This window comes from Lepidochelys kempii, chromosome 2 (genome assembly GCF_965140265.1).
Source record: "Lepidochelys kempii isolate rLepKem1 chromosome 2, rLepKem1.hap2, whole genome shotgun sequence".
NCBI classification, from domain to species: domain Eukaryota; kingdom Metazoa; phylum Chordata; order Testudines; family Cheloniidae; genus Lepidochelys; species Lepidochelys kempii.
Genome location: NC_133257.1, coordinates 122894140 through 122920039, shown reverse-complemented (window position 1 = coordinate 122920039; position 25900 = coordinate 122894140). Strand labels below are relative to the sequence as shown.

The window sequence follows — 25900 nt, the reverse complement described above, 5'->3', positions numbered from 1 at the left end:
AGGAAAGGCTGGGCTCAACTAAGAAAGCGATTTTGTTGGCTGGTTGGACTGCAAATTTGGGAGGACTTTTTATTTTGGACTGTTTATCTCCGGAAAGGAGAGGAACTCGACCCACTGGGGAGGGAGAAAGTACCTTGGCACATAGCCCAGTTGGCAGCATAAAGCTGCGGAGCTGGAGAATTTACTCCACCTCAGAATTGAAGTAAATCCAAATGTGCAGGCTAAGACTCCTGCTAGAGCCCCACCATGGGAAGATACATGAATAGCATAGCCAATCAGCTACGGAAACTGCAGTACTCTTATGGAGATCGTATTAGAAAGGGAATTAACAAATGGGCAGAGAAATTCAAGAGCTTGGCAGGGAATGGGGAGATGTCAGCTAAGGTCACTGCCACCATCACCCAGCAGAGAATGGCAGATGCAATTAGCCGCTCAGGTCCTTGCAGGGGAATAGTGGCGGAGAAACACACCATGCATGTTGTGGCTCCTCTCCTATGCCCATTGTCCCCCCACTCCACTTCCACACAAAGGAATGCAAATAGCCCCATGCAGAAGCAGATAACATGGAGCCTATAGTCAGAATGCACCACTGTTCACCTCACAATTCTAGTGTTGTGTGGGTTCCAACTCTCCCCTCCTAGATAGCGACTTCTACCTGCCTAAATGTGTGTGTTTTTGCACACTGACTGGCATTACTATCCCTTTACAGCAGTAGTCTATCAAGTAATAATTATAGCCCAGTAGTGTCATTAGACATAGTGGTGTGTATGACATTTTTATTACCAGCATTATTAACCCCTGGGAGACAGGATAGCTGATTGGTGCTCTAGCCTACTGTCTCCCCAGCTGAATTCCCGAAACAATGGATATTAACTGCATCCAGTGTTTTCATCTGGATAGGTGCCAATTTGGCTGTGCCATGCCCAGATGCTATTCTCTACCATGCCTAAAGAAGCTGCTTTCATCACGTTTCGCTTATGTCAGAAGAAAGCAGGAGACATCACTAACGTGTCTCAGGCTCCTGTATCTTCTATTTCTGACCCATTTGCTTCACATCACACTGCTGCACATGGCTGAGCTGGATGTTAGAGCTGCTGATGTTAGCAAGCATACTCCATGTAAGAGGGCCAGGAGAGGCCCCTGCCTCAGTTTCCTCTTCTACAGGGCCTCCAGATAACTCACTCAATCCAAAGATAATTCAGTCACTCCCCTTCTGGAGGTCCAATTCATTTAGTCCTCTGGATACATACTAGCTTTCCAGGCCCCAAGCCCAGTTCAGTGTTCCTGTCCCCTTACGTAAGCACGTCCCAACCCTCCTCCCTGAAGCTGAAGTTTTATCACACCCAGGCGTTACCTGACTAGAGTTTCTCCTACCTGTGGAGTTGAGTAGTAAAAGCCAGGAGGCTGATCTTCCTGGCTGGAGCCTCTCCCACTCCCTGCAGTTTCCTGAGCTCACCCTGCCTTTGACTGCAGTTTCCTGCTGCCCTCCAGTAGGCCCCATCCAGGCTGTTAACATGGCACAGGTGGGCTGGAGAAGCTTCTTCAATAAACAAGGTAAGCTGGCCGCAGGCCTCCAGCCCCGAAGGATCAAGCCATCCTGTTACACACGGTAACAATGGCTGTGGAAAGAATGCTGGCCTGGAGGTGGAGGCTCTGGTGGGCAAGGTGGTCCAGACATAGATGGAGTGGAAAGCGGGCTGTGGACACAGTTCTCAGTTGGTCATTGTCAGGCCATGTGATGCCTCGGGAGGCATGGTTTGGGACAATGGTTGTGTGTAGTGCCTCTTCTTAAATAAATAGATTGTTCCCTTGTCTCTCCCTTCAACTGACGTGCTAAGTGGATGTTGTGGGGTAGCCCTCTACAGCAGCGGCTCAACGTAGCGAGGGAGTCGTGTGTGTGGGCTCCCACATCTAGCCATCATCCGCATCATACCTGCTTCTTGTTGTTCTTCAACCCTGCTGTAGGAAACAGCTAGCAGTGGTGGGCATTTCAACACATTCTTTGTATACGCTGTCTGGTTCTTGTTGTACATAGGGTGTTGTCTGGGGCATTGGCCAACTGTACTTACATCCTTGTTTTGATGGTGTGGTAGGGACATGCCTGATGGAGTCACCACATCAGTGGTCATCCCTGGAATGACTCTTCATCCCCAGCATCTTGTTGCTATTGAGTGGCATTTTTGAAGTCATATAAATGACTGCAGGCCCATGATAAGATGTTTAATGGCACCCAACAAGCAAATGGATGTTTGTAGCTGGTTTCTCCCAGCCAGCCTTCCTGCAGGGATGACTAGTTTCTTGAGCCTTAGATGGCTGCATGATCCTAGCCAAGTGCCAGATAGCTGGGGGTAGGGTAATAGAACTGCCCCCATGATGAACGTCTGGCATACTCTAGTCTTGGCTGCCAGCACTGTTTGTGGCATACATTTGCTATGGGTCCTGTGAATTCTGGCTGCAACTCAGAGCTGTGATGTGGTGCTATCCCGTAGTGTGATTTGTCAATGATGCTGTTATGTGTTGGGATTAAGAAGAAAATGTGTGTTTATAATGTGTGGGGGTGTCCTATTTGAAGGCCAGTCTATTGGTACTGTGTGTAGACATGCATAATCCCCAGGACCTCCTGTAATGTTTTGTGTGATTTCAAATATGAAAGTTATTACAATGGCAATATACCGTGCTCTCTGACAGTTGTGTATACAACCCTTGTTTGACTCATGCAATAGCAGAGCTCAATGGGTGATGAAGCCCAGAACTGTATGCGCAGGTTCTGGTTACTTTGTGGCCCTGGGGTTACTGGTTTGAAATCCTGCTCTACCTGTTGGAGGGGGATTGTCACAGGACAGTTCCTACGTGACCCACAGCAGGTTTGAAGCTAACGGGTGCTATAGAGGGCCACTGATGACAGAGCATGTACGTGCTTCTGTCTGGTGATGCACTTAGATGTCTCGTGGTCACACTTGGTGGTTTGCCTTTGTGTTGGTGTCTTGCATAGCTGTTAACCAGGTGATCATTTTGTGGAGGAGCTGATTGCAAATGTTCGCAGAGGAGGAAACATCTGAGTGGCAGAGTGGACATCATATGCAAAATGAGAATCAACTCAACAACTACCAATGCCAAGCTGCTGCTTCCACCTATTCTCACACATTCACAGCTAGTGAAAGTTGAGGTGACCTCACAGTTACCTGATGCATATTTTCTATGCTGTATAATGTCACAAAGCATTGGTCTGTTCACATTTACTTTATTGTGTTTGTCTGTGTAAGGCTCCTATGTAAAGGCTGTGCTAGGCCTGGGATGAAAGCCAAGATTTTGCAGGTGTGTGATATAAACGCTGGAAGATTCATAGATATTAAGGTCAGAAGGGACCATTATGATCATCTAGTCCGACCTCCTGCACAATGCAGGCCACTGAATCTCACCCACCCACTCCTGCAATAAACCTCTCACCTATGTCTGAGCTATTGAAGTCCTCAGATCGTGGTTTAAAGACTTCAAGATGAGTTATAGTAAGAGAAAAATACAATAAAGATGGTTGCTGATGTTTTAAACCAGGACTTAATCACTGTTTTTATTGCAAAAAATATATTTAAGGAATAAAATTAAGACTATTTTACCCCAGCAGATCTCTAAATGCCAATCTGCAAGCATAATCTCAGTCACAGGAAAGTAGAAAATCTCTAAATGGGATTTTGGCACGCCAGTCCATTAACTATTTACATTCCAGAGGTGGACACTGGCTCACAGTAAGGGTGAAAATTCAAATAGCAAAAACACTTGTAGCTCTGTCACATGGAATGGCGTTTAGTTCTTCCCCAAAGTTCAATTCTCTTTGTAGTGAGCAGCTGGGCCAGTCCACTCAGCAGCATGATGAAGATAGTGAAAACCATCACAAGGACATAGTGGCTAATGCTGCAACAGAGAATGTTACAGATCAGATAAGACAAAAATATTTTAAACCTTTGTAGTAGAAAACTGAGTTAGTCAAGTAGCCTTGGTAACAATTTTATTACGTAATTATGGGTCCAACCATGTATTCTTAGTAAGGCTTATAGGTGAACAATTCCAAGGAGACGATATAGTGTATTTTTAAGAGAGATGTTTTATCTACATATATGAAATTGGCTACCCTTTGGTTCATATTCCTATTAGTAGCTCATCTACTTCACTTCCATGTTCCTCCAGCACTCTTGGATGAACATTATACAGCCCTGATGACTCACTGCAATTTAAATTATCACTTTGTTCTGACTCCTTAACGTAACAGAACCTAAATTTTTTTTATTAACCCTGAACTACTCTTTGAAGACATCTCCCCCATTGGCTTGTGTCAGACTTCATCACAGAAGTAGTTTAGCATCTCTCCAGTGTTCTTTTCCTGCACAATCACTCCCTTTGTGTGTGGTCTCATACTCATGCAGGTTTCATACTTCTGATAGCATTTAAGATTTTGAAAAATGTGTATTGAGGTCCTTGGCTGCTTGCCAGGTGAGACCCATGCTCACCTCTTGTACACCTCTAACATACATGTGTGTGATAGCATCAGTGCTAGAAATAAGCATGTAAAGGGGAAAATCTGCTAGAAAAGGAATAAAAAGATATTAACTGAAGATATACACTAGTTTTAAAAAGATTTAAGTGGTCCCAACATTAGTTAAGGAATCCACACAGCTGCAAATGTCTGTATTTTTCCAGAGGTCTAGGGCAATTGCTATCAGTCACAGTGAGCAATCTACATCTACCTCTTGCCAAAATTTTCAGGAGCTCAGATCTGGGATTTGCGAGTCAGTCCATTACGGAAACAATGGTCAACTAGGAAGCCTGAATCACGAGTCAGAACTTACCCAATGTTTTGGAACTAGCGTAGTCGAGAGCAAAGGGTGCTGGACTGTGAGCCTGGAGACCTGGGCTTTATTCCTAGCTCTGTTACTAACCTATTTTGTGACGTTGGACAAGCCACTTCACCGTTCTGTGCCACCATATCACCTCCCACTTTTTGCCTGTCTTGTCTGTTTAGATTGTAAGATCTTTGGGGCAGGCAGTGTTTTGTAAGTTTGCACAGGACCTCATGCAATGAAATTGTTATCTCAGTTGGGATCTCCAGATGCTACTGTAATACAAATCAGGTTGGGAGGAACTGTGAATCTGACGTGGCCATCTCCATGTACTTTCCCCAGGATTATAAGCACAGCTCTGTGTATTCCATAGTCATGGAATTTACTGCAGAATCCAGCCCTTGCCACAGCACTATGCTCCAGATGGTTCTTCAGAAAGGGCAGGTTAACTTCAAACTCCATGAAGTCTGAGTTTATTTACAAAAAGGATTCCATGGACCACTTGGAGGTTTAATGATCTGGAATTTTTGCCTGAGGACTCATTTTATTTGACACTGTAGCAGTGAAAGAGCAGTGAGGCTCATCATCCTGATGCAATCAATCTTTAAGATCTCCCCCTCTCCCCAAGGTTGTAACAACCTCAGTTCAAGACTTGGCATCAATAGGGCATAATTTAGGTCTGTGACGTGTAGAAACACTGGATCTTAACTTGGAAAGCCTCGACACTGACCATAAACGGAAGAATAAAACTATTACAAAGGCTTCCATTGAGAAGGAAAGTCTACAAACACGCTGTGAATACCTGCAGGAGTTGGTCTACTCAAAAGTGATCCGACTTCTACCATACCAATTTTTTTCTATTGCATTTCAATTAAATAAGAGATAATAATTGCCACACTTTATATTGCTCAAAATACGTACAAAAGAAAAAAATCAACTAGCACATATAGCCTAGAACTCAGTGATCATAGTCCAACTGAGCACCCTATTTTACAAGCCTCATAAAACGGCAGATTGGATCTGTGCAAGCTACCAATCGCACATACTGTAATTAAAATACAAGTACTTCCTAAAATGAAATAAATGGCAACTCACTGAACGCTTAAATTATGTACGAGGAGCCACTTGTCTCATTTTGTTTCTCTGTAAAGAAAATACTCCCCTCCCCCGTTTTAGCTAAACAGACACTATAGTACATGTTTTTACGCTCCTGCTATGCTTCTACAGAGAATGTGCAAGTTCAGAGGCTGATAATGTTAAATTTGCTTTGTCAAAGTGCACAAAGGCATTACTTAACAGCCAGGTCAGCACACTTTGGACTCTGCCATTCACAGGAACACTTGCAATACCCAGATAACATGATTGCCTCTCAGGAGACATTCCTAACCCTGGCAATTGGGCTGTCTGTATTATATACTTGTTTTAAGTTTCAGTGTAGCAAAAGAAAGTACAGAAATTAAAAACAAAACAATCACACACAAAAAGCAAGAAAATAACTTCTCAACATTGTAAACTAAAAGCTGAATCCTAGCCCTACCTGCCTCCATGGTGTGGAGCCTGCCAGCACTGGTGGACTGTATGACCCCCTCCCCACCCCAGATATGGGGGATTACACAAACCCTAAGGGCACAATCCTGCTCAGGGACAGCTGTATAGCACTTTAGTGTTGCCAACTCTTGTGATTTTATCACAAATCTCAGGTGATTTTCTTAAAGCCCTGGCTCCTGGAGTCTTGTGATTACGTGAGAATTTGGGCTTTCACGTAAAAGAAAAAATGAAAGTTTCTAGCCCTCGCAGAAGCCCATAAAGAAACCCCACATTTATTATTTCAGAAATCATTTTTAAGCCCATTTCAACATTGTGTGGAGCCTGATTCATGATTTCTCAATGCTCGGTGGTGGCAATACTGCACTTATGCAGTCACTTTATTCTTCCCTACTGCTCAAAGACTGGGTCAGAGGCTTTGCCACACCTGGTTGTTAACAGATGATGTTGCGGAAGCACAGGACATCAGAACTAACTGATATGTAGCTAAGGAGAAACACTGCGCACCACAGACTCTCCAGTCACTCCCAGGTGACAGCTCTGAAATAGAAGACAAGGCACAATCTAACTGAAGGATCCCTGTATCCCTGGTGATCAGTAGTTAGAGAGCGGGAAGGAGTGACACAGTAATACCCACCTGCCTAAAACATTTTCTACTTTTCATAATATGGGCCCTTGGATGCTGAGTGTATCCAATAACTTGGATACCCCCTTTTCTTGCCCAGATGCAGCTTAATCGGGCATTATTACAGGCTTAATGCAGTAAAATAAATGAGCTCAGCACAAGGAATGGGAGGGACTGGGACATAGGGGGCTGCTTGATGGGGCAGAAAGCTCATTTCTTTGAACTTCCGGGCCTCTAGGAAACTCCCTGAGGTCTTGAGAGTGAAGAATAACTTCACCCTCTCCCCCTTTGCTCTGGGATTGACCATCCCCTCCAGCATCAGCTGACTCAGCACAGAGTCAGTTTAGATGGCAATAAGAGGCAAATACATACTATCACTTAGCTGCATACACCAGATCATGACTTGTCTCCAACGGAACTACTGTCACAAAAAACTGATCCTTTTTAGGTTTTTTTGGTTCCTTTCCATCACAAGAGACTGTTAGTTAACACCATCTCTAGGCTACAGATGAAGGACTCTTTCCAAGTTATCTCTGAAATACACACACGACTACTAAATGCAATAGATAAAGTCAAACTACAGTTGCAGGGTATTAGCTGCTTTCTTTTCTCCACAGTGCCAGCTCTTTAAAAGATACCAGAGATTGGTTCCTTCATGAATTTCTAAATAAAGGAAGTGTACGTAGGGCTATAGCCACTCCTTGCATGTTGCACTACACTGACTGAATGGCTGTACTTCTTGGCTAAAATATCAGGGATTTGAAAGAGGAAAAAATCATGCCACAAATACAGTGCACTGCTCTAGCCAATTAAAAGCAATGCTAGTCCAATTGTTATCACATAATGGCACTCTGCCAATATATCTGAGCATATCAGCAACTTGTACTGCAGTGATGCAGAGGCAGCTCTGCTTGGAAAATTAGTTTAATGCTGGGATAATGTTGTTGTTTTAAAAAAAGAAACAAAAATTTCCAGACTGAAAGGCAGTATTCAAGCTGTGACAGTGAGGAAAGTCTTAATATCTACATGCTAATGTGCCTCACCCGTGATTGTGTCTCTGGTTACAATCTATGATTGGTAATAGCTAATACAAAATTACTTCATCTGAGCTCAAGGCCAACACAGGGAAAAAACTGTTGGGTTTTGGGCTTCATGTGAGAGATCCTAGAAGTTAAATGTGTGTGAGGGAATAGTATGCAGTGTTGTTGTATAGTAAAAGGACAGGATCAAGATGGGCCAGTGCTTAGAAAGAAGAGCTGCTCAGACAAAAGGGCTAGGATGGCAATACAGTCATGGCAATGGAAAGAAGGGTAGAGATGTCTGGAGGAAAGGCTTAATGAGAATGGGGCCAAGGACAATATGATGTCAGGAGGGATCTCTCAATAGAAAGCTGAGTGTCTTGGAATGTGATGATCAGGGCTGAAGACCAAGGCTGGGGCTGGGAGAAGTCTAGGTAACAGGAAGGGGCACACAGTTGGCCTGGGAAGTAGAAAGGAGACACTCATCACAACAGGTGCTATCTACCAGTCTGTCTTCTTCTTAATGTCATATAACAGAGGGATGGATAAGGTAAGGGGCGAGAGATAAGCAGGAAAATGAGGAGGGAAACAAAAGGTAGAAGAGGAGAGGATATAGACAAGGAGGAAAAAAAAAGAGAAAAATGGAGAAAACCCATCCTGCTCAGAAAGCGTCAGGCAGCCACAGAGAGCATTTTTTCCTCAAAAACAGCTGACTCCAAGATCATGGGTAGTAGGAGAGATAAAGCATAGGTCTTACATAAAAGATACAGAAACTGGAATTTTAATGAAAATAAACCAAATGGATAGAAAGGAGGGATGTCATTTTATTTGTTCATTAAATGTTTCTACAGGACATATTTTTAACATGTGGATGGGAATGACCCAGGTCCTTACTCCAGACCTTGATTTTGGATTCTAAACCTGCCACAATTTCAGCTTCTGACCTGCTTTGGCCCTTCCACCCACTCACTCCCCACCCCCGAGGGACCCCCATTTCATATGGAATGAATTGCAAAGGCAGTGACTGTCAAATGTTCACCATAAGCTAGTCATGGTCCAAAGTCCACCACAAGGGTGCTGCACTTGGTTCTCTTGTTTCAGAGATCTACTGACAAACAGTCTCCGACTCCTTTCTCCAGTTTCCCATTTAAAAACCTTCATTGTAATAATCAGGTCTAGAGTTTTGAATTTCCATAATTACAGCTACTTTACTATGCATACCAGTGAGTGTAGTACACAGACATCTGCTAGCTATTTTACTGAATTGTTTAAAAAAAAAAGAATTCCACTAAAGCAATGGTCTCCAACCTTTTTACGCCCAAGATCACTTTTTGAATCTAAGGGCAACCCAGTATCTAGCCCGTCCCCTCCCAGAGACCCCCACCCCTTCCCCAGAGCCCCAACCCACTCACTCCTTCCCCCCTCCTCTGTTGTTTGCTCTCCCCCACCCTCACTCACTTTCACAGAGCTGGGGCAGGGGTTCGGGAGGGGGTGTGGGCCCTGGGCTGGGGCCAAGAGGTTTGCAGTGTGGGAAGGGGCTCTGGGCTGAGCCAGGGCATGGAGTTTGGGTGCAGGAGAGGGCTCTGGCCTGGGCGGAGTGCTGGGGTACAGAAGGGGGGTACAGGGTGCTGGCTTTGGGAGGGGGCTCAGGGTGGGGCTTGGGTGCAGGAGCGGGTTTGGAGTGCAGGGTGGGTATGGGGTGCTGGCTCCGGGAGGGGGTTCAGGGATGGATGCGGTCTCCTGTTGGGCAGCACTTACCTCCGGTGGCTCCTGCTCAGCTGTGGGCACAGTGAGGGTAAGGCAGGCTCCCTGCCTATCCTGGCCCCACACTACTCCCGGAAGGGGCCAACGCACCCCTGTGGCCCCTGTTGGGGTGGGGGGGGAGGGAGGCACATGGCTCCGTGTGCTGCCTCTCTCTGCAAGCAGCTGCCCCCGCAGCTCTCCCAGCCAATGGGCGCTCTCCCAGCCAATGGGAGCAGGTAGGAGCAGCGCGCGGAGGGATACCCCTGTCCTCGGGCCCACAGGGCTGCACTGGCTGCTTCCAGGAGCAGCGTGGGACCGGGATAGGCAAGGAGCCTGCCTTAGCAGCAGCCACAGTGCGCTGCTGGAGATCGTGATCAACCAGTCAATTGTGATCGACCAGTTGGTGACCACTGCACTAAAGCCACTTCTGCAGCTCTTCCATAGATTAAGGGCATGTCTACACTGTTGCAGGGGGTGGGGGGAAGGAAATGAGGGGGATGGTCCCGGAGCTGAATGTCTACACCACAGTTAAACAGCCCCAGAACCTGAGCCCTGAAAATCTGACTCAGCTGACACTGGCCAGCTATGGGTGTTTAATAGAACCATAGAATATCAGGGTTGGAAGGGACCTCAGGAGGTCATCTTGTCCAACCCCCTGCTCAAAGCAGGACCAATCCTCAATTTTTGCCCCGGATTCCTAAATGGCCCCCTCAAGGATTGAACTCACAACCCTGGGTTTAGCAGGCCAAGGCTCAAACCACTGAGCTATCCCTCCCAGTATAGACATATCCTTTGCTCTCCATTGCTCAGGGGTGTGAAAAATCCACATCCCCTGAGTGATGCTGTAAAACCGACCTAGCCCCTGGTGTAGACAGTGCTATCTCAATGGGAGGGGTTCTCCCGTTGACATAGCTACCACCTCTCAGGGCGGTGGAGTACCTAGGCTGATGGGAGAAGCCCACCCGTCAGCATAGGCAGTATCATCACTGAACCACTACAGTGGTACAGCTGCTCCACCGCAGCGTTTAAGTGTAGACCTGCCCTTAGCAATGCTCATGGAGACCTAAATACAGCTTTCTGTGCTGCATCTATGCCCCATGGGTTTTGAACCTGCAGCAGGAGAGTTTAAATTATATCTATTTCTGTAACTTCTGGCAACCCAGTTTTACTATTGTAAAAACAGGGAGTGGCTGGTACAGTGTATCTGTAAAAACGATACATATAAAAAGGGATTTAATGGTTTCTTCTTTTATTCCTGGCTATCCAAATAGTCAGCTGTTTGTGCATACTGTAGGTGAATGCCTTTTAAACATGAAGACAGTCTCACTGCAATTCAGAATTAAAAAAATGGAGATGCTCTGTGCTCTCTCTGTTATTCAAAATGTAAGAATGTGTCAGAATAAACTTCACACGTGCACACTGCAGACAGACAAGGATTCAAATACATTAAAGGCACAAAAAGGCTGCAGTTTTCTAGAGGCAGAACAAACAAACAAAAAAATTAACGAGGGTTCCAATGCACAGTATGCAGTTCATGAATATCTCAAAGTTCCTCGGGTGTAGGATTTAAATAAGCCTTTTTGTGCAGATCACAGATCCTGGCACAGGGAACGACTCTTAAGAATTCTGAGGGATAGCTTCGAAGTTTTACCTTAGTTTTATACCAATTTAAAAAACAAACAACCCCATGAAATCCTCCTTGCAAAACAAATTCAAGTCACCATGGATCGGAGTATTAAATGAGAGAACAGAAACTTTCTGAAAGACAGTAAACAAATATGGTAGTTGACAGTTAACTGAGCAGGGGGAATCTGTGAAACTGGCAATTTACTGAGAGTTGTGCCATAGACATCAATGTTAAGGTCTGCTGTCACTGAACATTTTCATTAATGATCTGGAAGAAGGGAGTAAAAAACAGCAGCCTCATCAAATTCACAAATGATACTTAATTGGTAGGGGATGCAAACACCAGTGAGGACAGAGACATTGCAGGGCTAGAAATACAGATAGGAGAAAGATAAAATTATTTGCCATTTGGGAAAATTCCAGCTAATACATATGTACTTTTTGTGGGTTTCATTAAACCTCAACTAAACTGTTGTGACCTCCACCCTTTATTTAAAACAGCTGTGAGAGACACCTAAGCGGCCTCACCTAAAACAAAGGGGATATATGCCAGCCATCCCAGTAATTTGGACTTTTGTGAGTCAGGGTGTGTGTGAGAGACAGACAGCTTCAGCTGAAGGCCCACAGAGAGGCAGAATCAGATGAGGGGGAAAAAAACCAAGCACACACAGCCTGAAAGGAATGCGTGTGGCCCTAGAAGCAGCCTAGAGAGATGTTATGGGTCAGAATATTGGCTGAAAGAGTTTGGTGCTATGAGCAAGGAAGTGGTCTCCTGTGTTCGGAGAAGCAGGGCTTTGGTATTTTGCTTGATGCAGACTCGATCATCAATTTCTTGTCACTCTAAGAACAGCCTACAGGTCTCCAAACTTTAACTAGCTGGTCATATCAAAAGGAGTAACACAACCATAGATACAAAATGGGGAGGGAGGAGAAACATGGGAAACTGATGTTGGAAAAGACCTGGTGTAATAGTGGCCAACAAATCAGATATGGATATCGTACTGTATCTGCAATGGAATATGGCAGTAGAAAAGACAAATGCAATTTCAGTCACACAGACTTCATCTCTGAACAGGGATGTAATGCTGTAGTCTCTTTCTATAGAACTCTGGTGAGAACACTTCCGGAATACTCGACTCAGTTCAGAATAGTTCCCTTTCCGAGAAATATGGACAAACTGAAGGGAGATTAGGGAAGACAGAGTAGTTTGAGGGTGGTGATTTGACTTGTGAATTAAAATTAAAATAATATTCTTGGCAAAACAACAGTGTTGATGGGATTGAAGGGACATAATTACAACTATGTTGATGCTCTCCAAACGTACACATACCATATAAAGGCTACACTTACTGTCTTCCTGGGGTTTGGCTTTATTGGTAACTCAGATAACAGTGACAGAACATGAACCTCACACAAAGCTTTCTCTCCAAGTTTAGGTGTTCCCTAGGGTCTCCCTGAAGGAGTTTCCCTCTGACAGTCATTCCAACCCCCTCCAATACTCCTAGATTGGTTGTATCTGCTGTAGCCTCAGAAGCAATTACTCTGCATTAGAGCTGGTTGGGAGGGGAAAAAAGAAGGGAAATTTTGCAAGCTTTTCTTTGTGCTTGTGCCACAGACAAAGATTACAGGAGGAGCTGGTAATGACCCTTATATAGTTGCCTAACACTTTCCTTTATAAAAGATTCTTGCAACCTTTTTTTTTAGAACAAGTACCTTATTGTGTGCAAAAGGCCTTTGAAATGGGACAGGGGGTAAAAGCCCTCAGGTTAGAGAAGAGTCTTTTCTTTGTCCCATAAATTTCTATCTAGGTTTTGATGAGATATAAACTATTGAAAATCATGATTTACCTACTCACACTTGCATTTCTCAGGAAAATTATTGCAGCATCCAAATAATAAGTGAACATCGATGTTCCAAGGCTAGGCTCATGCTACTACCAAAGCAGCTGTAGCGGGAGGGATGGGAAAAAGTGAGGCAAGATTATCCTCCTCCTGCACCCTCCCTGGCATGTGGCCCCTGGGGTCCAACCCTTCTCTGCAATTACCACCTTCTCCTGCTCATGTATTTAGTTTTGTAGTTCAAATGGCAGAGGTCTATGCTCAGTGCTGAAGGTTCAGGGTTCAAAACACCACGGATGATGCATGGTGGGGGGGACTGTTTCCGTTGTACATAAGAATTCACCTTTTTTCTTACAACCCTTAGGAAGTTACATACAAAAAGACTACACTGAAAAAATGTTATTCAGGTTGCAAAGCCAAGCACTCAAAAAATTGAAAATGCGAAGTTTAAGGTTGCCTGTGCATTCTGCCTCCTTGTGCATATGCTTTATGATACAATCTTTAATTATACGGCCTCATATGATCTTTTCCACAGGACTTAACTCACTCACTACACAGGATGTATACACAAAGCGGCAGAATACAGGTTGCATGTAATCAGCTCCCGGACGGCACCCCTCACCTCCTGCACCAAATGTAATGGGGCAGAGCAGAGACTGAGAACATGGAAGTATGATGGTAAAATACTCTTTCCACTATTTAATCTATTGCAATTTACGCACACTGGGAACTTTGGAAATGTGGCTAAGAGCAAAGGCTCAAACAGCCTGAAAATAAGTGGGAGGGGGAGAAGAGTAAATATACTTGACACAGCATGCAAAATATTAATAGGTCACTATTCAACTTTTATTTGAACAAGGGTTTCATGTGACAATTGGCAGGGTTTATAATGCAACATAGTTTCTATTAAAGACAGACTAACAAGCTATTTCCATGATTTACTTAGCAAAAACAACGAGGAGTCCTTGTGGCATCTTAGAGACTAACAGATTTATTTGGGCATAAGCTTTCGTTCGTCTCTAAGGTGCCACAAAGACTCCTTGTTGTTTTTGCTGATGCAGACTAACACAGCTACCACTCTGAAACCTGTCATGATTTACTTAGGTATTTCTAATACTACTTGGATGTCTACATCTGAAATTTGTACTCTTAATGAAATACTTCCTTCCATTCGGTGTATGCTGGTTTGTTGTTGCAGGAGTGGCCACAAATAAGGCTCTGTGGCCCCTGCGCTGCACTGGAGTCTTTGTTGGGGAGACTAGCATAGGTCACAAAACAGGATTGGGGGGCAGGGGAGGGTCTATATTAGTCAGAGCCCTGATTTCTGTGGCAAAAACTGTGACTTACTTTTCTTCCCCATGAAAAGCCGTGGTATTTGTCATCCTTTCCAGCATGACTCCTGCATAAATTTGGATCTATAAATGTACAACGTAGGAGTGTATGGGGTTTTAAATAGTTGCCAACTATTAAATTATTTTTAACAATTTTAATTGTAAAAGAGTTGACTTCTCATAATTTCCAATGATAAACAATAATAATAATTTAAATATTGTGTGCCATGTCTCTTCTATTTAAAAAAAAAAAATTCGTATTTTTTGCCATGCTAAATCCATGAATTTCCCCACTTTTAGTCATGACAGCCAACCAATATTAAACATGAGTTCTAGGATGATAACATTACTAGGAGTGGGGAAAAGGGCTGCAATGAAACACTTGCTTTGGGAGAGAAGGGCAAGCAGTTGGAAGGAATTACAGGAACACTAACAGATAAATAATAACTGACTAATCTTTGGCACCTACTAACCTGAAGCTATCCTTTTAAGAAAGCACTGGAAGAGATGTACTGTACCTTGTTCCGATGTCCAGCCAGCTTCCATAATCTTTAACCAAAAAGAAGAAGTGCTGTGAAATAAGAAAATAATGTTGTTTAGTATATAAACATTGCACAACTTGAAAAACAAGACTAAAACCAATGTTTTCAGGTTGTTTACTCCAGGTTTCTAAGTTTTCAAGTGGAACAAGGGCAAGACCTCCAGGAATGTTCATTTGGACTGAACTAAACAAACAGCTAAAGAGGAACAAAGGCTGATTAGTTCTAACAAGATGTGCTGTAAAAAGCACAAAGGATTTCTAATAGAGAGCATTCTTCAAGAGAAGCCCCCAAACAACTTTATTGTTTGGAACAATGGTTCTCAAATTTGGCAGTGACCTCAGAATAGGCTGCACAGCTGTTTTATAGGGACTCTACCACAGAAATCGTGTATGACCTTGGGTAACTCAGTCTCTCTGTGTGCCTCAGTCCTTCATCTGCAAGATGGGAATAATAGTACTTCCCTACCTCACAGGTATGTGTGAGGATAAATTACACTAACAAGTGCAAGATGCTCAGCTACTATGATAACTGAAGCCATATAACTACATAAAATAGATTTTTTTTTAAATTTGTCCTGATTTACAAAACACACTCATAAAGCAAACTGTTGACTTAATTAGGGTAAGCAGATACTCAGCAGGGAGGACAGTGCAACTCATATAATTTTTCATTTTACATATGCACACACATATACACACACAAAATGTTTTTCTATTTTTTGTTTAATATGTGAAATTATCAATTTTATATGGACTGAATGTCAATATTTTCCCACCTATGGCCATGACTAGCAAATTTAAATAATTAACCATTACTATACATTGCATTGTGGGGGATTTGGGTGAAACAGCAAGAAGGATTCTGGGATGGAGCCTAAAGGGACCTGGGATATAGGGTAACAGAAGAAAAAGTGTGTGTCATGTTGGGTCACAGGTAAAAATGTTTGAGAAGCTCTGTTTTACAACACAGAGAATGTGTGTATTTGTCCACTGTGTGATACAGAGATACCTCAGTCCCTCCGACTTCCCCCACCCACACCTACTGTGCTGTCACCCTGTTCCCTACTTTTACCCCTAAGCAAAATAAGACCCAGGAGAAAAACCAAGATCCTCCCAACTTCCTATGAAGCAACAGAAAAAATCTTGCCCTGCCCCCTTCTTCTTGCTCCCCCTGCACCACAGAGTGGCTAAAGAGTTTCATCCCGGGGCCTGAGTCACACAGCTACCAAGCCCTGGCTGCCTCGTCTCCCCTTTCCCTACCAGGTAGACAGTCCTGTGTGATGTGTCTTTCCCTAATGACTCTCAGGCTAGAGGAGAAGTTAGGATATGGCAGCATGGAGAAGCGGGTTATGTACTATCAGTGAAGGCGGTGCAAGACTCATCAGAAGCAGGGGTTTAGGGCAGGTAAGGACCAGCTTCGCCTCCCAGTGACCAGAAACCCTCTTTCCCATCTCCCCCACACAACAATCTTTAGTGACCAGCAAAAAACTTCAGCAATTAGCTGACATACACCTTAGGTTAAACTAGTTTCTTAAAGATTATTTCAGACAGAAATCAGGGGCAGAAGATTAAAATCAGAGACTCCACCATCTGAAAAGGAGCATTTAAAGCTGGTGGGTTGAATACAGCAAACCTTTAAAAAAATAAACTCAAAAGCTACTTTAAATTTCTAACAACTGTTCATATTTTAAAACCTTTCATGAGAGAGAACAGAATAATGATTCTCAATACTCTCCTTGAAGCGAGGTATGTGAGGAACTCAATCCATTTAAAGGATCACCCTAAAAATCTGCTGTATTTATAATGCAAGTTTAGCAATTAACTCCTTTTTCAAATAAGTACACCCAACACTTTTGGCTTCTTCTCAGAATTTGGATGCTACCTCTACTAACTGTGTGGTCAAACACCATTCTGAGTATATGCAGACAACTGAACTTGCGCCTGCAAGGTTCACCAAGTAATAGCAGAAAGAAAAAATTCCACACAGTTAGTGGCTGCATTAAGTGTTTGGTAAGAATAAGAACCATTATGCATTTCACTTTATTTTTGTTTCTATAGTCATCTTCTTTGTTTCATATATATACATATAAATACACAAACACACATCTTTGTTTCATATATACCCCCCCCCATAGTCATCTTATATATATATGAAACAAAGAAGATGACTATAGATGATATGTATACACACACACACAATTCCTGCATGTCAAAACTCTGTAGTTCATTGCATATGCGTATTTTATTAACATTTTAATTCTTTTCCTACTGAAATTATTAAATAAAAAACAGTTTATAAAAATCTTTATGTGAAAATTAGATAAAAATACTTCTAGGACCCAGCCTGTTTGTCACTCTAAGATCAAACTAGACATTCTGATGTTTTGTACCTCCTATTTCTCTTATATGGTAAAATCTCTTAAACCACACTGCAATGTGAAATGACGTAATACAAACAGCAGGTTTTGTCACTTTGAAGTAAATCTTCCAAAACAGAATGTGGGAAGTGAGAGCAAAAATAGCATAACTCCCTGCCCACTGCTTTGAGCATGTTTACCTTCCAGTCATAATATAATATAGCAATGCACTGCTATTGTCGAAGACACTTTTTAGGGAATTAATTGTGTCACTTTAAATTTGTAAAGGTTTTTTTTAAGATGTCTCTATTTAAATGATTTTGATCATGAGTCTACAAGTGGCTGGGGTGAATTTTCCCCACTGCCTCAAACAAAGAATACAATTGCTCTACAAAAGATACTTCTCATATATTTTCCAGCCCTCCGCTGATAATTCTGACAACAGGTTTGAAAAATCAGTTCAGTGTGTGACACATTTCTCTCTCTCGTTTTTTCTTTTTTCTTCTGGCAGCAGGCAAGAAACTGCTGAAAAATTAACTAGACCAGGCACCCAGGTAAATCTGGCATTCCCTCGTGCTCTCATACTGTTAACCTGAACATTTGATTTGAAATACATTAAAAACCAGGAATACTAGCTTTACAACAGCAGAGTGAAAGAAATGAAGTAAAAAAGAATTATGCCTCTTAAGAAGCATTCCTTACATGACATACAAAGCGTGAAGATGGGGATTTTTATCTGTAAATTACACCAGGATTTTGATTCAATTCACTGCCCTAGTTCTGAAAACTTTGAAGTCTGTAACTAATTCAGATATCTCTTGATTGAATTAGCTGAGCACTCTGCTTTCTTGATCTTATTTGCACAGAATGTCCAATAGTAGCTTACCAAAGCCATAATGTCTGAAATCACAAGAACGAGGAGGAAAAGGCTGCAAAAAAGGAGAGACCATAATTCTTAATTGATAGCCACAGACACAATTACAAAGTTATTAGAATCCCAAGTATAAATATGAATTATTATATATATTACATTACTTCTTGCAGTTGGCTTTCATTCTTTGAGAGATACGTTTCCAAAGCACTTTGTGGGAAAAGTTAACACACAAAACAGGGCTGATATGCCTAACATGTTTGGAACATATAATTTTATCACGATGCTTTGAAAAGAGACTTATTCATTAATGTAATTACAGTTTCAGAATAGGGTACCCCAAAAGTGAGTTATTTGTCAGCAAACCTGAGTGGCCTGTCAAATGATGACTGCTGCTGATATTTTAAAAGAATATTAAAAACAGTTTAAAAATCATAAAAAGAAAAGGAGTACTTGTGGCACCTTAGAGACTAACCAATTTATTTGAGCATAAGCTTTCGTGAGCTGGATGCATCCGATGAAGTGAGCTGCAGCTCACGAAAGCTTATGCTCAAATAAATTGGTTAGTCTCTAAGGTGCCACAAGTACTCCTTTTCTTTTTGCGAATACAGACTAACACGGCTGCTACTCTGAAACCTTTAAAAATCATGGCATCTGTAACCGTGTATACTGCGAATGCACAGTGGGTGACATCCACTCCTTACAGCACAAGTTCTATGCACCACTTCAAACCCTCAGAGTAGGAAGGCTTGGAAGCTCCAGAAGGATTCAAGAACAACAAAAATGCTTGTGAGCATAAAATTCTCTTGAATATTCTTCATAAAGAGCTGACCGAATCTGTGCTGACAAACCGGTCTTACTGGGTGGACAGCTGCTAAATGAGATTACGTGAGCCGCTCCTCCAGCACCTTGACTGACTGAGAGTAAAAGTGCTCCAGAAGTTTCCAAAAGCTTTGGCAGAGTGCTCCTAAATCCCTTGAATGCACAAAAACCCAGGAGTGTGAACCTGCAGTATGTAGGATTACTTTTGGAAATGTAGATTTCAGCAAGTAAAATGACTAAGTGGGAGGAAGTAGAGCTAATAAAGCTTTTTCATTTTCTTAATATTTTACTCTTTACATTAAGTTTTTGAAGTAGTAGATCACATGAAAGCAGTTATTAATGACTGGCTTGTCAGTTAATAGCATTAGAGCAATGCTGCAAAGAGCTGACCCACTAGCAGGCACATCATTAACTGTAATAGTTTAATGTATACAGCATTATCATTATAAAATATAATCAATTTACAATGTGAAACTTCATTAGAAAACATATATCATAGTGCTCTGCAAGCATCAGCTAGCAGGCCCTAAAAACTGATTTATCCCTTTGAGAAAGCTGAGTTTAGTGCTATATTTTCTAGCACTGTCTTGATAAACCAATTATGCTTCATTAGTTAATAAAGATGTGGCAAATTCACTATTTTCTGATTCGTCTACAAGCATCTTTTCCATTGGAAACTTCGTATTGATTTAAATAGCCAGCGATGTCACAATCTTGCAATATCTAGCAAGTGCTCAGCTAAGGTACCACATTGATGGGAGATGTAGAAGAGCCCACACAGACAGAATATTCTCATGAAGAGCATGAAGTATGCTTCCTACAGTGAGCAGAGCGATTGAAGGCTATTCATGTGCCTAGCAAAAACCTCGCCTCTTGACAGGTACAAACATACCTACCTGGAAAGCAGCAAGGATTTTACAAAAGAAGAACAGTGCTAATCTCAGTGCTCTCTTTTCAAAAAGATAAAGTTAAAAGAACGCTATTCTGGTTGCAAGTCAAGCCCCTGGAAGTTAGGAAATGCCAGAATTAAGGTTGCCTGTGGAACTTTAATTTGCCCCCTTTGTGCATATGCATTCTGACACAGTCTTTAATTACACGATGACAAGCTATTTTTTTCCATAGAACTTATGTCCCATTAAGTAGGGGGATGGACCTATTTGGGATTATTAGGATTGGGTTATAAAGGGGGCTGTTGCATATCAGAAGTTGGAAAGCATATCGTGAATGAAGCAGGGGGTGGCAGAAAGAGCAAGCATGGTCTCATGGTTCAGGCAATTAACTGCAGATCTGGAGAACTGGATTCTCTCCCTTCCACTGGCACCGAGTTCCTGTGTGAGGCTGGGCAAGTCACGTAAACCCAACTTTTCACAAGTTGTCACTAATTGCATATTCTGCATTTTTTGGTGCCCAACCTGAGACTCTGATGTCTGATTTGCTGAAGTGCGAGCACTCACACCTGCAAATTGAGTAAGTGACACCTGTGCTTTGAGTATATAATTGTAAGTACTCAGAAAAATCATCTCTTTTTTGTCTCAGACTGAGCACTCAAAAGGAGTGGAAATGTTTTACTTTAATAATCGCCATACCTCAGTTCTCCATCTGTAAAATGGGGATAATAATGCCCTCTCACCTTACAGGAGTGTTGCAGAGATTGACTGATTAATGTTTGTGAAGTTACTATATTGATAGGCTCTGCAGAAAAGCCCATGAGGATATTAATAATTCTCTTTTCAGAGCAAGGTTGGAATAATGAGCAGTAAAAAAAAGGCCTGGGGCGATAAACTGAACAGGCAGGGTCCTATGGAAAAAATACCATATGAAATGCATTTAAAGATTATATCAGAATGCATACACACACGGAGGTGACTAAAGTTGCACATGCAACCTTAACTGTGGTATTTTCTAACTTCTGAGGGCTTGATTTTGAAACCTTACTAGTGTTCTTTTAATGTAGCTTTTCGTGTGTAATTCTTTAGGTTTTTAAAAAAGAAAACTGAAAAAACAATAACTCCATCATATGGAATCGTATTGACATCCAGATGGGTCATTGGCAGGGTTGGAACCTTTAGATCACAGAGACCTCTATCACTTGAGCTAATGGAGTAACTGATAGTAGTAGGTTGATATCCTCTACGTTAAGCAGCACTAAAGTGGGTGAGACATATGGGTTTCATATATATTTGCTGACAGCAGAGGAATGGCGAGACTCAGGAATCTGGGTTTCCATTCCAGGCTCTGGAGGGGAGTATGCTCTAAATTGCTATGCAAGGGCAGAAACAAAATCCATAATGAAAGTGTCTGGTCAAAGACTTGTTTGCGTTTTTTTTAAAAAAGCACTCAATTTGCGGTGAGGTCAGTGCTATGAAGTTTTCATTTAGCTAGCTTGTACATTGTTTATTTAAAAATATATTTGTACTATATGGAGAGATGCAATTTAAAACATGAAATTCTAATTTAAATATTGCTTACTTTTTCTACATTAAGTTTGTTTGTATCTTTTATGTTTTAAATGCAGAAAACAAAATGTTTGATCATTCATACTGGGCCAAACTTTAAAATCCACCATAATTTTTTACTCATTTGTTATTGAGGCAAACTCCCACTGAAGCCTGTGTAAGCAGTGAGCAAAAAGTGAGCTATGTCATCAGAGGGGCTCATTGGTTAGTTTAGTCTGATACCTGATAAATCCAAATTCTTTCAAAGCAAGTGGACTGATGTACAAATGAAGTCTGATTCGGGGTATTTCACACCCTTACTAATTATACTGTTTAGCTGATTTCCACAATCAAACCCACACCATCTACTGCAGTAATATAACATTTGCTATACCTTTTAGAAGATAACTGGGTTGTGACTTGAACAGCTTCAAAAGCACACGACACAAGAACAAAAGGGATTACAATCTGTTTAAAACATAAATTACATTATGGTTTAGAGCAACATTTTTAAAACAGCCTATCAGAACATCACTAATGGTCATGGAAACATTTTCCCCCTTTTCAAATTGCCATTATGGGAAGCTTCATTGTAGCACACGTAAAAAATAAAATACTGGCAAACAAAGGGTGAAAACTCATTTGGCAGAGAATATACTTAGTAAACTGATACAAAATCTATGGCCATGGCCTACCTGAAGTGAAAAACTATGAGGCACCATGCAACTAAATGATTAAAACATATTAATTATCCTTGTTTCAGCTGATCCAGTCTAGCTTTGATGATAAATATTTGAGCAACGCTGTAACACACAGAATTTGCAATATTTTACATGGTAGTTCCTGGAACTTCCAGTGTGAAAGGATGATTTCAGCCCACGCACAAAATGCCTGGATGTGGCAAGTACTGAGCCAAACAAAGAATAAATACTCCACTCACTGTCCTCCAAGAGGACACAACTAAGCCAACCGGCACAACTTAAATAAATAAATAAATAAATTTAAAAAAAAAAAAAACCCTCTCAAATATGTGCACTGCATTTTCTTTTTTTAGAACTGATCCACACTTCTTTAAGGCTAGAAGTACACAAAGAATCCATCTTTTAAAGACTGAACCTGCCATTTCCCAGCTCCTGCCTTACAGCTGTTGGAAAGTACAGGTTGGGATGCAGATGTGGTCACATCTGGGGCAGAAAGGCAGCTTCAGTTCTGCTAATGGTAAATATTGCCCAGCATCCAGCAGGTTTGGATTCAACAAAGCCCTGGAGCAGACACTGGTTGCTCGTCCAACCAACTTTTCTTCTTGGGAAAAGAGGTGGCGGGGTGAACATATCACTTACTTTAGGCGTAATCTAGCAGCAGGTTGTCTGCACTGCTGTCCCTTAGTGCTGTCTAATGATTTCTGCCCTAGATATCATCAGAGAAGCACTCCTAAACCTTATCTTCAAACAGGGAATGACAGCATGGGCAGGGAAATGGGAAATCCAGTCTTTAAAAGACTGTTTAATTTGTTTATTTTAAAAAATCAGATAAAGTTTGCAAAAATGACAACAGTAAAAAAAAAAAAAAAAATCAATCAAGACATTTCTATTTAATACAATCTAGATGGATGGAGATAATAAAATATATATTTCCCCTGCTTTCATTTGTGTATTATAAACAATGGGAAAACCCTTAATGTTTTAACTTATTTAACAACATCTTTTCAATGCTTAAAATTCCTATTTAAATATAATAAAATATATTTCTCATGAGTCAGTCATGTATTCTGTATACTGAAGTCAAACACCCTTTACAGGTTTTATTTTCAGAAATTCTGTAGAAACAGATAGTTGCAGACAGGATAAAATGGGTTAATGAATCTCAAAAACATATATATTCTGTAAATTGAAAAAGAATTCCAGCATGCATGATGTATTACTCATTAATCCATTCTTTGAGAGAACTGCACAAAGATGCAATCACTAACCTTCCACACCAGCAAGCTTCCCATTATAAATGGATTGAACACAGTCAGGAAGCAATAGACAGAAGCAGGGTCAAAACTAGAGAACCATGAAAATAATAAAATTAAAATGATTAAAATTAAAATAATAAAATAAAAATTATTATCTTTGCAAACAGTATTTTCTATAAAAAAGCAGAACATTTCATTTTTCCTGCTCATGAGACGTTTTAGATTTTGTTCAAAATATGAGCATGAAAGCCACTATTGTTCAAGTACTATTGTCCAAGCCCAAGTACAGTGTTACTTAGAAAAAAGTGAGATACATAGACTTTCTCTATGATTATTTACAGCCCAATTCTTCAAGGTGCAGAGCTCTTCCTCAGGACTGAGTGCTCTCAACGCCGACTAACAACAACTAAAAGTAGGAGTTAAGGCAACTCAGTATCTTGCAGGACTGGTCCTTTACACCAAATACCATAGAAAATAATACTTAAATACAACCACCACTAGATTATTACACTATTCTTATTATTTTGCTTATGTTGGACTGTTTTGTTAGGCGTGTGGTATTTGAGTATTTTTTGCACTGTCTTCTCTTTTGCACTCAATGTCTCTCGACAGCATTAATAAGATTTACCTGTTAACAGAAGCTATATTTCCAGTACCAAAAAAAGCCGTCATGATGAAGAAAACCTAAACATAGCTAAGGAAAATCCAACACAAAAGTTACATAAAAGATCAAATAAAAACAACATGCTGAAAATTTTGTTTTAACTATCTGTCAATCCAGCACTATGAGAATCTCATTTACTATTGTTATAGTTTTACATTACTTTTAAAAGTATGAAATCAGATATCCTTGCCTGACTGATTTTCAGATTCTGACTTTAAGCCAATTCTGATAGAGGGGAGCCCATGTGAAAATCAGGTTAATGACCAGTCTGCCCCAAAACCTGTCTGAGAGACCTAGGGACTCAGCTTTTTTTTTCTTGTTCAACTTGTGGCGTGGATATACTTCTTCATAACAATACAGTCACACATTCAAACATATGCACTTTTGTACACTTTAATGTGAGCGCGGTCCATCTATCAACGTATACACATTTGTCTTTGTCGGGGAATTAGCTGTGGTTGTTGGTCTTAAAAATAAGACTAAATATTGCCAGCCTACCCTCCCACACTCTCATTGTCCAAACAGCACAGCCCATCCATTATCCCATTGCTGCCCCTTATCTGCCCTTCTTCCTTGCTGCACATTCCACAAATATAGAGACAAGAGAAGAGGGGACAAAACCCTGATCTGATGGTATCTGTGTATCTAAAAGGGTCTAAAGCATATTCTTTTCACAAAGGTAAAATCTGGCTGCTATACAACCCCATGGAAGGGGGAGGATGGAAGGCTCCTACCTCCCCTCAGTGGTGAGACCAAGGGCCTATATTAGTCTCTCCTACCTCTTTAATCTGGCCACAGTTCCAGCAACTCCTCCCCCTACTGTGAAGTGGGAAGGTAATGAAAAGGGACTCCTGCCTCCAGAGTTCCCTGGGGGAGAAGGCAGGGGCTGGCATGGCCTCTCCTGACCTTTTCATTCCTGTCATGGAGTATTTAAATATCTCAGTATAAAAAGTTCAATATTAACTATTCAATAGGGTCTTCAAGAATTTGCAAGCAAATTTTTGAAAGGAATATGTGATCACAAATAAAGAAATTCCTAGCATCTACCTCCCAACAGAATCACACTGTTTCAGGTTTAGTAATCTAACAGTCTAACAATACTGTAAAATTCTTCCAGGTCAGATTTATAACAGCTACAATTCTCTAATAAAACAGGAAACAGCCCAATGGGCTGGGTTGCCACCTAATCAAGATGCTAAGCATATGCAATCTGAATCTCCTTCTGGAAGATCAGGCTAACAAAGGCCTAAGGCTCCACAATATAGGCCAACTCTCAAGCCCTAATTGGGAATCTTGGCATGTTCTTTTAATTTAAAATAGTTTCATGGTAGCAATATTACAGTTCAAGTTAAGAAGTCATTTCCTTCTTCACCACTTTATAGTCATTAATATTCCAAACTAAAAAAACCAAAAAACCTTTTGAGCTGAAATTCATTGTACTTGCTCTCAATAAAAAGGTGAACATTTTATTGAAACTGAATAAAATATATTCAGTTCGTTTAGTGTGCCCAAGGAAATACTACATTTGAGCTTTAAAAACTGTTCAATTTTTTTTTTTTTGCTTAATCAAAGAAAAACTGATTTTTAAATTTTCAAATATTGCATGAGGCCAGTGCTAAATACCCCATTAATTTTGCGAAATTTTAAATGTTTTGTTAAGAAATAGCAAAGCTGTAAATGAAAAAGATAAGCTT

The 25900-nt window shown here is 41.2% G+C and overlaps 1 protein-coding gene across 9 annotated transcripts in view; it reads right to left on the bottom strand.

Moving 5' to 3' along the window:
- PIGN (phosphatidylinositol glycan anchor biosynthesis class N) overlaps window positions 1-25900 on the bottom strand; it is a 169830-nt gene that overhangs the window by 12716 nt on the left and 131214 nt on the right. For 4 of the 9 annotated variants that reach the window (XM_073332238.1, XM_073332237.1, XM_073332244.1 and 1 more), the window contains 6 exons: window positions 24171-24226; window positions 23555-23630; window positions 21980-22053; window positions 18344-18386; window positions 15078-15130; window positions 3537-3909 (listed from right to left, as the gene is read on the bottom strand). In XM_073332238.1, coding sequence (XP_073188339.1) covers window positions 3786-3909; window positions 15078-15130; window positions 18344-18386; window positions 21980-22053; window positions 23555-23630; window positions 24171-24226 — 426 coding nt within the window. In that variant the 3' untranslated portion in view covers window positions 3537-3785. Of the gene's footprint in view, window positions 1-3536; window positions 3910-4931; window positions 5108-14575; window positions 14644-15032; window positions 15131-18343; window positions 18387-21979; window positions 22054-23554; window positions 23631-24170; window positions 24227-25900 lie in introns of those variants that run through there. The other 5 variants (XM_073332239.1, XM_073332240.1, XM_073332242.1 and 2 more) reach the window with 4 other exon arrangements.